General features: G+C 46.1%; 1 protein-coding gene across 1 annotated transcript in view; it reads left to right on the top strand.

Annotated features, from left to right (window-relative positions):
• aebp1b (AE binding protein 1b) overlaps window positions 1-2,462 on the top strand; it is a 30,460-nt gene extending 27,998 nt beyond the window's left edge. Inside the window, exons 21-22 of the mRNA XM_079897898.1 lie at window positions 1,240-1,339; window positions 1,422-2,462. Of these exons, the coding sequence (XP_079754024.1) occupies window positions 1,240-1,339; window positions 1,422-1,993 (672 nt within the window). The 3' untranslated portion in view covers window positions 1,994-2,462. The remainder of the gene's footprint in view (window positions 1-1,239; window positions 1,340-1,421) is intronic.
• The last annotated feature ends 11,146 nt before the right edge of the window (window positions 2,463-13,608 follow it).

Below are 13,608 nucleotides of genomic sequence, written 5' to 3'. Positions count from 1 at the left end.
CCGTGGTCTTCCACAGAGAAAGGACAACTCCATACTGGTGTGATTTGCCCCCAAAGCAAACCCGCTGAAGAGAGTCCTATAACCTCATTCCACAGAGATAAAATTGACAGAAGTTACCATGATTCCAATCATTCTCTGCAGGTGAAAATGGTCTCATTTTCAGTGCCCTGAAACAGCTTGCTGGCAGGGAACAACTGAACATACTGACCGAGCGGACTAGTTGCAAGGGTAACTGCCCCGACAACCTATAATGTCCTAATACTCTCTGTAAGAGGAAGCGGACACCACATCGCTCCACAAAGATACGGTGAAAAATCCAGCTGGAGACTGCTACTCCCAGAGATACCAAAGTGTCAGGGTTGGCAAAAAAATCTCCTGAGAGCATCAGGAGCAGAGCAAGCTTCCAGATCCAAAATGGGACATGGGGTCGGGAGAAAGAGAAAGGGAAACATCTGTCTCAAATACCAACTCAACCTGCAATCCTCATGATCAAAGGCTGCCTTGCTGCAGGTCTTGAATCAGTGGCGAGCAGATGTCTGACCCTCATCCCTCGAGAATAGAGCCAGTCAGGAGTAGAGCTTTCTTATTGTGCCCCCTCCAGAACTGACTGTGCGTGCTCCACTCCTAAACAAACAGAGATTCGGTGAGTCATGACCCATAAGAAAGTGGGCACATTGACACACATCTCCTAAATTGCTTGCTTGTATTGATTTAGTACTATTAGTATCTAAACAAAATCAGTCGAACAGGACTTACAATTTTGACAATCGTACTGAAACAGACATGGTGCTTCTAAAGATAAAGAGCTGGGGATTCTGTGACATAGGTGCCCTTTTATGGTCTTGATGATGCGCTAAACTTCATCACCTGACCTACGTCGGCCAATAGGATTGCAGTGATTTCACACATAATTCAGACACCAGCACATGCTGAAGGCGATCCCATAGTGTCAATGCCATGATGCAGCGTCAAGTTCCCTCGAAAGGGAACCCTGTAGGTAGGACTTTGAGAACTCTGCACCAGTGTTGTAGTACTTGAGTCAGTCTTAAGACTGAGTCCAGGACCATATTTTCTATTACTAGTCAAGACAATCTCATTCGAGTCCAGGCCAAGTCCAAATGCTTAAAATGTGGTCTTGGACTCTGACTTGAGACTTTAGTCTGAGTGCTTTCTTTTCCAAACTCGAGTTCTACAACACTGCCCTCCGCAACCATACATTAACCATGGTCTCTTTCCCAGGTACATCGTGGCATTAAGGGAGTTGTGAGGGATAAAGAGGGAAACCCTATTCCCAACGCCACTGTCTCTGTGGAGGGAGTCAACCATGATGTCAGGACTGGTGAGATATTTTCTGTAGTTCTGGAAATTGTACTGTTTTTTGTGTACTAAAGAGTATCAATAAAAAAGACTTCTACTCTTAGGTGAATCTGGAGATTACTGGCGACTTCTAAACCCTGGTGAGTACCGTGTAACTGCCAGAGCAGACGGCTACTCTTCCTTCACCCGTCTATGTGTGGTGGGGTTTGACCCAGGTGCTACCCTGTGCAACTTTGACCTTAACAAGTCTAACTGGGACCGCATCAAACAGATCATGGCTCTCCATGGCAATAGGCCAATCCGGTTGCTGAGCAGTGGCAACAGGGGCAGTGGGCGGCACTTTTCACATGGCAGTAACCAAATCCCAAATTCTAAATTCAATAACCAAATTCCTGTCGGTAACGGTGGGGACATGAACAGGGCTCGTCTCCGTCGATTACGGCTAATGAGAATCCGCCGCCTACGGCAGCAAAGACTTCTGGACAGCAAAACGACACCCCCTACCACAACCATGACCACCACAACTTCACTTCCATCTACCACAGAGAGTATAACCCCATGGTATGACTCCTGGCCCCTTGGGGAAATCTTTGAAGAGAACACAACCCCACCAGAAGAGATTGAGTTGACAGATGCACTGGACTACAACTACAATTACAAGATAGATGATTATTAAGAGCAAACTTCAGATCAAAGTTTTGCTCCACAGTTTTGGACTATATAGGTCATTAAACAAAAGACTTTTATTCCAGAATATGAAAATTGACCTTGATAATTAATGACACTCAATTTTCTGGTTGCAAAGTATGTTGAAAGCAGCACCCAATGGCTTACAAAGCCTGAAAGTAGTAAGAATAATTCTGTTGTGCATTCCTGGCTACACATCTACTGCACACTACAGTATACTACCAAAATGTAACATAAAAACTTCTCATATGACCATCATATTCACTGAGAGGAAAGGAGAATGTTTTAATACAAGAGAAGGGGCTGTATTACAATTTCTTTCTCACAATAAACAGTCAGTCTTTGTTTGTATAGGGCAAGTGTACATGGGAGATTTTCCCTAGAAGTTCCACCAGGTTCAATGCCCTGTGCTAAAGGACAGTTTCTTACCAGTAAATAAAGCCTTGTTTTCATATTCACACTGTTTTTGTTTTATCTGCATTAGTGTCATGTGCACATCAAGGGCCTCATTTATAAAACCTACCTATGCACAGATTTGATTTTAGAGTGCCTGTACACTAAAATCCACAATGATCAGATGTATAAAAATGGTCTTTGACGTTTTGCACCAAAGTGTTTAGCACCACATTGTGTTCTAAACAGGCGTACACACTTTTCCTTGAGGCAGAGTTGGAGTACTGCAGGTATTTGGAAATCTAAACAGCCATAATGATAATAATAAAACCCTCTTAGCATTATTGCATAGCATTAAAGTTAAATTATTTGGTATAAATTACATACTCGCACATTTGAGAAAGGATCTTGTAAGAAATGAAAGCACATAGCCGCATTTCCACCGAAATTACCCAGAGACAATTTTTTCCCAGGAACTTTTTTCCAAGGAACTTTTTTTACCCCAGACCTGTTGCTGTCTGCGTTTCCACCGTGGTTTAAAGTACCGTGAAGTTTAGGCAAATCCCGCTGGATTTCATCCTCTGAATTTAAAGGGGTGGTATAATGCCCTTTTCACAAGATGTAAAATATATCTATGATGTCCCCAGAGTGTGTGTGTGAAGTTTTAGCGCAAAATACCCCACAGATATTTTTATATAGCAAGTTAAAGTTGTCACTTTTTGAGGGATTGCAAAAACGCACCGTTTTGTGCCTGGCCCTTTAAATGCAAATGAGCTGCTGCAGAGGGCGGGGTTTCAAGAGCTCATGTCTGTTAGCAGCTGCTATTACCTCACGCAGACACACTAAAATGACAGAAACTGTTCTGCCTTTAATGTTAAACGGAGTCAGATAAGGATGGAGAGACTCAAGAAGTGACAACATGTAGAATGCAACAGGACGTCTCTGAATGGTTAGTTGATAAATTTATGTTGCTGATGTGGAGTTAACTATCTTCAATTAGGATATTCTGTCATGATAAATCTATAAATTGCTCATATATGAACTGTTGTGAGATGCACACAGAGTGACTTTCTATTGCATGTGAAAAGATGGATGCTAAAGTTTGAGCTGACTCACAAATGTACTCTTATACAACAACTTTTCCTCTTCTCAACATGGACTGCGTGTTCCCGGGGGTTTATGTAAATTCTAGGGTTAGTGATGTAACTAACCCGAGAGGAATGTCGTGTAGTCCCAACCAGCCGTTTGTTGTAGTCCTTTTCTTTAAAAGCAAATATCTTCCTTTGCTTTTAACTTTGAGCGTTGTAACATTGCAGATGTTGTTTATGCTCAAACAGCAACATTACACACTAACTAAAGTTAGAAAAGTGAAATCACACTCAACCACCCCTTTAAGCTTAAAGGAGAACTCCGGTCAATTTTAACATTGAGCTCATTTTTTTGTAAATTTGGAGTGCTGTCAGTACAGAGAACAACGACAAAAATCGGTGTTGCCTACATCGTGTTATCCTCTTTTTAAAATTTGCACCCTGTTGACTTCAATGGGGCAAGTTTTAAACCTGCTTTTAGCTTCTTAACATCCTTGATGTGTCATTACAAGTGCACCAGCCATGTGAGTGATTCCTTTAGAGTGAACGCGGGTGAATCTGACTGCAGTAGATGTGAAAGATATTAATAAAAGTGATTTACATCCTGTTTTCGGCTGAAGTCCACAGTAGTCGATTGTCGAGTTCGGGCGCATGATCGTACGTACTAAACCTATGTACGTGAACTCGACAATCGACTACTGTGGACTTCAGCCGAAAACAGGATGTAAATACAGGTATGAGCGCTGGCTGAAATAACATCACTTTTATTAATATCTTTCACATCTACTGCAGTCAGATTCACCCGCGTTCACTCTAAAGGAATCACTCACATGGTCACTTAATGACACATCAAGGATGTTAAGAGGCTAAAAGCAGGTTTAAAACTTGCCCCATTGAAGTCAACAGGGTGCAAATTTTAAAAAGAGGATAACACGATGTAGGCAACACCGATTTTTGTCGTTGTTCTCTGTACTGACAGCACTCCAAATTTACAAAAAAATGAGCTCAATGTTAAAATTGACCGGAGTTCTCCTTTAATAAAGCCTGAAGCTTGTCATTGGTCCATCGGTTGTATTTTTTAAACTCCATTGTTGATTTGAATACGCTGATTTCACGCAGCCGTTATTTTGAAATCGAAAGCGAGGCTCCGGTGGGAAGAAAACCGGAAGTGTCGCCTTTAATCACAGGAGAGTCGTGAATGCGATGGCGTATTGTTGTGTTTAATGATGTTGTGTCAATTCTAAAACTGTACATACATTTCTTTTATACTTTAGACTATATACAGTGAAATTCATTTATAAATATATATTTTTTTAATATAATTCAGAAAGTAAAAAAAGAAGCAGGAATGAACTATATATACATATCCTATATTGATTATTAACATCCAATAGTGTAAATCGCGGCAGCAGCTTCAGGTTGGTAGTCCAAAGGCATTGTTGTTTATCTTTACTTCCGGGGTTTTTCCCACCGGAGCCTCACTTTCGATTTCAAAATGGCGGCTGCGTGAAATCAGCGTATAGCAAACAACAGCGTTGTTTACTGCACGCACCACAACAGATTAAAAAAAATGGTGGTTTTAAGATTTAAAAAAATTCTGCGTGGAGTCAACCAATCTGAACCAATCAAAATGCGGCATGAACTCAACCAATCAGCATGTTCAGCGCCCAAGTCCAACCACTGAAAGTTCCTGAACTTTGAAAAAGTACTACCTCGCAACCAGGGACTTTGGGAGGGGAAAATATTTATCCGGAACTTCATTTAGACCCTGGTTCCTACGATGGAAACACACCGAATACCACCCCAAAGTCCCAAGTTCCTGGGGAAACGCGGCACATGTTAAGAATGTATATGTAGAAATTAACATTAAACAAGATACATGCTGTTATATTGTTCATTATTTCATGTTAACAAATGCACTAATTGCACGTAATATTTTATACAATATTATAAATAATTCATATATAATATAAACTATATAAACATTTTAATGAATCAGAATGAACTATACCAGAGAGATACAATATGTATTATACCATGCACCAACAAATATAGGATCAAGTGAGAGTGAACCGATAAATATTTGGATCATGTGGATGAAGGAGAGAGCCACGTTAATTACTGGAGGCTGCAGTTTCAGGACCGCATTTCTAGGATGCTGTTTGTTTGTGACAGCGCCACCTAGCCAATTCTACTCTAACAGAGGAGACCTGAATTAAGCCTAAAACAAACAGATGCAAAGACTATTTTAGCTGTACAAAAAACAGTCCATTGTGGTGATTGATGTTGTAAACTGGTATTTGTTTTCATGTTGTTTTAATTCATCAATGTACTACTAAACACACTAGTTTGTAGCGCAAACAATTTTACCATTTACTGCACAAGTCAGTCACACACCAGACGAGCTCTACAAATAGTAAAAACTGTTGGTGTATACAAAAAATAAAATAAAATAAGGGTCCTAGAAATGTGGTCATAGGACTGAGGTCCTGAAACTGAAGCCTCCGGTATTGCAGGAATACTATACTTTCAATATGGCAGATAGTCCCGCTTTCTAAATAAAAGAGCCAATCGCTGACTGGTAAAGTCATCACGTCACTGCAGCTGCCGTTAAGAGCTCTGGTTGCTGAGACAAGTGCTTAGGAGGACTGCACATGCGTATTGGCTGGTCTAGGCTGAAATATAAGCTTTTTTAATACTATTTCAGCATAAGTAACGTCATGTGTGGGACAGTTCATGTCAGATTTTGTTGCTTATTTGAAATATGTTATTTACTTGTTTAGCAGGCAGTTTCTGAGATTTCAAGATTCCCCCATCCAAGCAGATACAGTAGGACTTGGTCTTGGATGACCGAAAGCAAATATGGCCGTCAGTGAACAGACATTCTCCCCTGAGAATGAAAGTCCCTTTCAAGGATACTTCCTGTGGTGGGTTTTTGGGATGAATGTGGAAGAAGACCAGAGTGGGCGAAAACAATCAGCCACTTTATTAGGAAACGTCTCGGTTACTGATGTAACCCTCGTTCCCTGAAGGAGGGAACGGGAGACGTAACGTCGACGTGACGACGTAATTGGGATCACTTCAGGGAGCCCTATCAACTTCGAGTGTCTACAGAACGAGCCAATGAACGTTGGCGTGCGTGAATCGCGTCACGCGCCCCCGCCCCGCAGCGCGGGTATAAACAGGAAGCGGGCGCACGCACACATTGTTTTTCGCTGAGGAGCCGAGATTTGTGACGGCCATGCAGCGATGGTCAGCAACGGTGGCGACGGGACGTTACGTCTCCCGTTCCCTCCTTCAGGGAACGAGGGTTACATCAGTAACCGAGACGTTCCCTTTCAGTCGCTCACGTTCGACGTAACGTGAGGTAACATGTGGAGAATACACATATGGACTGGCCGAAGGGGCAGTGCGACATATGGAATGTCACTGGGGTGGCTCCACCCGAAGGGGGAGACACACCGGACAGTGACGGCAGAGCAGACTCTGCCAAGGGAAGACACGGGCTCACCGCAGGGAGCTGGTCGTGGAAGAATACACATATGGGATCGCCGCAGGGATCACCACATATGGAACCCAGCCTAGCACAAGTTACACAAGCATACGAGCACTAGGCCTGGCGTCGGACGCTCCGCAACGTCCGACTGCCGAAGGGGTGCGGAGGAACTCACAGGGTTCGCCAATGGGGAACTCGACTGGAGTAAAAAGCGCACGTATCCGTTCCTAGGAAGGGAGTGGCGCAGCAAGCCGACACTAGAGCGGGAACTTCGGTGTTACCGGCTAGTAGAAGCGAGCACACAGGAAGAAACCGGCTCAACACGTAAGCTATAAAACCTAGCGAACGTGTTAGGTGTCGCCCAGCCCGCAGCTCTACAGATGTCTGTCAGCGAGGCGCCGTGAGCCAGCGCCCAGGAAGAAGCGACACTCCTAGTGGAGTGGGCTTTCAACCCAGGCGGGCAGGGCACGCCTTGGGCTTCGTAAGCCAAGGCGATGGCATCCACTATCCAGTGGGCCATCCTCTGCTTGGAGACAGCCTTCCCTTTCTGCTGGCCTCCGTAACAGACGAAGAGCTGATCTGAGGTCCTGAGGCTTTGCGTTCTGTCCACGTACAGACGCAGAGCGCGAACGGGACAGAGAAAAGCCAGGGCTGGGTCTGCCTCCTCCGAAGGCAGTGCTTGCAGGTTCACTACCTGGTCCCAGAAGGGAGTGGTAGGAACCTTGGGCACGTATCCGGGGCAGGGTCTCAGGATGACGTGAGAGTTATCCGGGCCGAATTCTAGGCACGATTCGTCGACCGAAAATGCATGCAGGTCCCCTACCCTCTTGATAGAGGCCAATGCAACCAGGAGTACTGTCTTACAGGACAGAATTTTTAACTCAGCTGATTGCAGAGGCTCAAAGGGTGGTCTCTGAAGTGCCGAAAGGACCAGAGACAAGTCCCAAGAGGGTATAGAGAGTGGGCGAGGAGGATTCAGTCTCCTCGCTCCCCTCAGGAACCTGACGATCAGGTCATGCTTTCCCAAAGACTTACCATCAACAGCATCGTGATGTGCGGCAATAGCGGCAACATACACTTTAAGGGTGGAGGGAGACAGCCTTCGCTCCAGCCCTTCTTGCAGGAAGGAAAGCACGGCTCTGATCGAGCAAGATCGGGGGTTCTCCTCATGAGAGGAGCACCAGTCAACAAACAGGTTCCACTACAATGCATAGAGGCGCCTCGTAGAGGGGGCTCTAGCGGAAGTGATGGTGTCAACTACCGCAGGGGGTAGGTCACTTAGAATCTCCGCGTCCCGTCCAGGGACCAGACATGGAGTTTCCAGAGGTCTGGACGCGGGTGCCATAGGGTGCCCCGTCTCTGAGAGAGCAGGTCCTCTCTCAGAGGGATGGGCCAGGGAGGGGCTGTCGCGAGGAGCACTAGTTCCGGGAACCAGGTCCGGTTGGGCCAATACGGCGCAACTAACAAGACCTGCTCCTCGTCCTCCCTGACTTTGCACAAGGTCTGTGCAAGAAGGCTCACTGGGGGAAACGCATACTTGCGAAGGCCCCGGGGCCAGCTGTGTGCCAGAGCATCCGTGCCGAGGGTCCCCTCGGTCAGAGAATAGAACAACTGGCAATGAGACGTGTCCGGGGCGGCAAACAGATCTACCTGAGCGGTCCCGAAGCGCCTGAAAATCAGCTGGACCACCTGGGGATGGAGTCGCCATTCTCCCGGTAGCACCTGCTGCCGTGAGAGCTCGTCGGCTGCACGGTTGAGCAGGCCCGGAATGTAAACGGCACGAAGCGACCTCAGATGCTTCTGACTCCAGAGGAGGAGATGGCGGGCGAGTTGTGACATGCGGCGGGAGCGTAGACCACCTTGGCGGTTGATGTACGCAACGGTCGCAGTGCTGTCCGTACGGACCAGTACGTGCTTGCCTAGTAGCAGCGTTTTGAAACGGCTCAGTGCAAGACGTACTGCTAACAACTCGAGGCAGTTGATGTGCCAATGCAGTTGAGGCCCCGTCCACAGACCTGAAGCTGCATGCCCGTTGTACGTGGCCCCCCAGCCGGTGGTACAGGCATCCGTGGAGACCACAGAGTGCCTGGACACTTGTTCCAGGGGAACACCTGCCCGTAGGAATGAAGGGTCCGACCACAAGCTGAGAGTTTGGCGACAGTGCGGAGTCACTTGGACCCGGCACGAGCCGCTCTGCCACGCCCATCTCGGGACTCGATCGTGGAGCCAGTGTTGGAGCGGCCTCATATGAAGCAATCCGAGCGGCGTAACCGCGGCTGCAGATGCCATATGCCCCAGGAGCCTCTGAAACAGTTTCAGTGGTGCCGCTGTTCTGCGTCTGAGCGTGCTCACGCAGTTCAACACTGACTGGACACGGGCCTCGGTGAGGCGCGCTGTCATGTTGACCGAGTCCAACTCCATACCGAGAAAAGAGATCCTCTGCCCGGGGGTGAGTTTGCTCTTTTCCCAGTTGACCCGAAGCCCTAGGTGGCTGAGGTGACTGAGCACCATGTCCCTGTGTTCGCACAACTGCTCTCTCGACTGGGCCAGAGTAAGCCAATCGTCGAGGTAGTTGAGAATGCGAACACCACGCTCGCACATGGGAGCAATGGCCGCCTCCGCGACTTTCGTGAAGACGCGGGGCGACAGGGCCAGCCCGAAGGGTAAGACCTTGTACTGATATGCCCGTCCCTCGAACGCAAAGCGGAGAAACGGTCTGTGTCGAGGGAGAATCGAGACATGAAAGTACGCGTCCTTCAGGTCGATCGCTGCAAACCAATCTTGGGGACGGATGCATTTGAAAATGCGTTTCTGCGTAAGCATCTTGAACGGTAGCCTGTGAAGGGACCGGTTCAGGACGCGCAGGTCCAAGATTGGTCGTAACCCACCACCTTTCTTGGGTACAATGAAGTACGGGCTGTAGAAGCCGGTCTTCATATCGGCTGGAGGGACCGGCTCGATCGCGTCCTTCGCCAGTAGGACTGCGATCTCGGCCCTGAGCACAGGGGCACTGTCCGCCAGAACACGGGTGAACAGAATGCCCTTGAAAGCAGGGGGACGCCGGGCGAACTGAATCGCATAGCCGAGTCTGATGGTACGGATGAGCCAGCGAGACGGGCTGGGAAGCGTTAACCAGGCTCCCAGAGACCGAGCAAGCGGGACTAACGGCACCACAGACGTACCCGGGGTGGGGCAGCGCGGCGGAATGCAGGGACCCGACTCGGACGGCACAGCGGCCCGAAGTGGGGTCTGAGTGTGTGGTGCAGCACATACCTGCTTCCGTCGAAGGGCAGAGTGAGTGTGTGGAGGCGACAGCACGTCCGGAACACAGCCACTGCTGCTCGCTGGCGATGAAAGAGGGGCTCGGGAGTGACAAGGCATGGCGGCGTCGTCGACTGCCAAGCGCGCCCTCTTGGGGCCCAGAGGTTTCAGAAATTGCTCTTTTTTTGAAAATGTGGGTACCACTGACCCGTGGGTCAGTGGCGGAACAAAAAGAAAAGGAAACAAAAGATTCTCCGCCCGGCCCTCCACCGGGGGAAGGAGTGGCGCCTTCGCCATCTCCTGAAGAGCAACTTGATCCACCTCTGGGCCGCCCGTCTCAGGGTCGTTTGCACCACTGATCGCGCCGTCACACCAACACAGCAACAGAGAGATGATCCTCTTTTGAAGTCTTCAAACAGCTGATTCTGATAGACAAAAAGTCTCATAGAAGCTCGGCTCCGAAGTGAAAGACAATGTGTGCGTGCGCCCGCTTCCTGTTTATACCCGCGCTGCGGGGCGGGGGCGCGTGACGCGATTCACGCACGCCAACGTTCATTGGCTCGTTCTGTAGACACTCGAAGTTGATAGGGCTCCCTGAAGTGATCCCAATTACGTCGTCACGTCGACGTTACGTCGAACGTGAGTGACTGAAAGGGAACTTACAAAATAAGCAAAGAGCATGCATTATGCACTCTGTGCTTTTGTATTGCAGATACTGACATGCACACAGGGAAGTCATCTATCCCCAGCTGGCCAGCGGCTTATATCCCATCACCACACCAATTCCTAGAATCAGAGAAAGGTGTTAGTCATCATGCACTTGACCTACTTTACTCACCACTTGTCTCCTGGCTCGTTTTTTCCGCCACAGACTTCGCTGAACCACACTACCTTGCCACACTTCCCTACTGTATGCAAAAAACAGAATACCAAATGAGTAATATGTCCGAATACATAGTATTCAAAAAACAGTAGGCGTAAATTACCCAGATGACCTACTACCCCATTTCGAGATTCTGGATGAGTACACATTCGATGGACACTTTACTATTCCATGAGGCCACGGGAGAGGATTTGGGAATGTTAGTGAAGCGATGCACTTGACACTGTTAGGTCATGTGACCGTAACAACATGGCGGATATAATATGTCTGAATTTCATTAATTCTACCCATATGCATACTATATAAAACATACTTTTTAGGACACACGTTCGAAGGACATCTACTTTACATCGTTATTCGCGATGAGTCCTGCATCTGCATTGACCTGCTTCTGGACCTGCAAATTACATGGTAATTAAAATATTACAGGGACATCACTTTATAGTCTGTTTTTTTTTTATTAAATAAAATATCTTAAAAAAAAAAAAAAAAAAAAAAATTCACAAGAAAGTAACAAAAATAATCACTTAGGCTACAATATTGCCCCCAAAAATTGACACTGTGCACAGATTTTATATTTTCTAAATACAAATTCAGTGAAGTGCCTCAGGCACATGACAAAATGCTTAGTGTACAATAGAAATAAGACATTATTTATGATTTAAAAAAAGTGTTATTTAGATGCAATATATTTTTATTCATTATAATGGACATACCAAAGTATTGTGAAAAGCTTTTAATATTTCATTTTGGTTAACCACCACTTTAAAAAAATCCAGGGGACTGAAATATTACCGAATCCCAGGAATGACCCTGGGGCGTAGGCTATTCCAATTGGAATTCGCCCCACGTAGTTCTTGAGCTAATTCAATTTAATTAAATTAAATTACAACAGCATCACCTGCATTTGAAGGACCGAGTTGGACGTGACGTCTGAACGACCTTGTACAAGTAGATCCTCTCTTGTCTCTTCTGATACCTAAGCATAGAATTTCTTCCTTTATCATCAACATGGTTTATTTGAGTGTCATCATATTTACCTGTAAGTGTTTATTAGGGATGCAACAATACAGTTAGCCCACGGTTCAATACATACCTCGGTTTTTTAACCACGGTTTTCGGTTCGGTTCGGTTCTGATGGCTTGACACATAAGAGTGTTTTTTTTTTTGTTATTCTGTGCTTAGGCAATAGGAACAGTAAGAGGTTAAGGAGAAAAAAAATAAAAACGATTTATTGCAATACTCCTTTATTTTACTTAAAAGCTAAGCAAAGTCCACTAGTTCCTAGTGTATTGTATAATATACAATTAACACTGACATCTCACAGCTGCTGGTAGCCCATGTAAACTGGGGAACACACAAATTACTAAATTTTGAAAATAAACATAGGCCTACATTTTAGTAAACATAAAGGGGGTCAGCGTCAGACACCGGACGCGCACTTTCTCAGTTTATGGCCAGCAATATTGTTAATGTTTATAAGGACATTATGAAACTAAGATAATGCCTGTACTATGTTATGATTGTACTGTACAATACAATCGTTGCTAAGTCTGCAGTCTGAACACTTTACCTCAGAGCGTCCGTTAACTGAATGAATGACAATATCACCTGAAAATCCGATAACATCAGCAATTTTCATTCAAGCAGCTGATTTCTGTGAATGAATGTAAAACTAAATGTATATTGCAGCACAGGGTGAAGTCAGTATATACATGAACGACGATTTGAGACAAATAAATGTACATTTAATGTAAAACTATGTAGATGGCGCTCTGTGGCGCGGCAGGATTTTGAACACGGTCCTGAGCATAGGTCCTGAGCCGTTGCTGGGCGCCGCGGACAGACGCCGAAAGGCGCCAACGGTGTGTGTAGCGCTACGTACACTCATAGAGAATAATGTGTTCGAATTTAAAAGACGTGGCGCTGCGCGTTCGGTGTGCGACCCCTTTAAATTGACCATTTCAAATAAACATATTTGTGCCTTCAGACAGTGATATTGCTGGGTGATGGTGCCGCAGATGTGCAGTCATGTTGGAAGTGTTTCTGTTTGAGTAGGCTACACGTGTATAACAATGCTTGCACACAGTTATTTTTATTGTTTACCTTTTTTTCTTCCTCGGCACTATAGCCTACCAGAGACAATTTATATACTCAACGGCAAAACCGAAATGTCCCGACACCACGGATTTGAAAGACGCCGGCGCTTCCTCGTACTGTAAATTGTCTCTGTGTAGCCTCACTTCACCGCCGCTTGCCATGTTAAAGTGTGGAATGATGGTTAAGCGCCCCCTAACTTTAGAGCATAGTGATTGAATATTTACTCGCGGGGAATTTCCTTATCAGCTCGTAGACTTACAGGCACACACAAAGAGTCAATTCGGAGAGAAATAAATTATTTAAACGTAAAACCGAAAAAAACGCAATTCATAAGCGCGTATTGAACCGTGGATGTCGTACCGAACGGTTCAATATTATATTGA

The sequence above is a fragment of the Squalius cephalus genome (genome assembly GCF_949319135.1).
Source record: "Squalius cephalus genome assembly, chromosome: 16".
In the NCBI taxonomy this organism is placed as follows: domain Eukaryota; kingdom Metazoa; phylum Chordata; class Actinopteri; order Cypriniformes; family Leuciscidae; genus Squalius; species Squalius cephalus.
The sequence above is the reverse complement of the archived record's forward strand: the minus strand, read 5'-3'. Positions and strand labels throughout refer to the sequence as shown.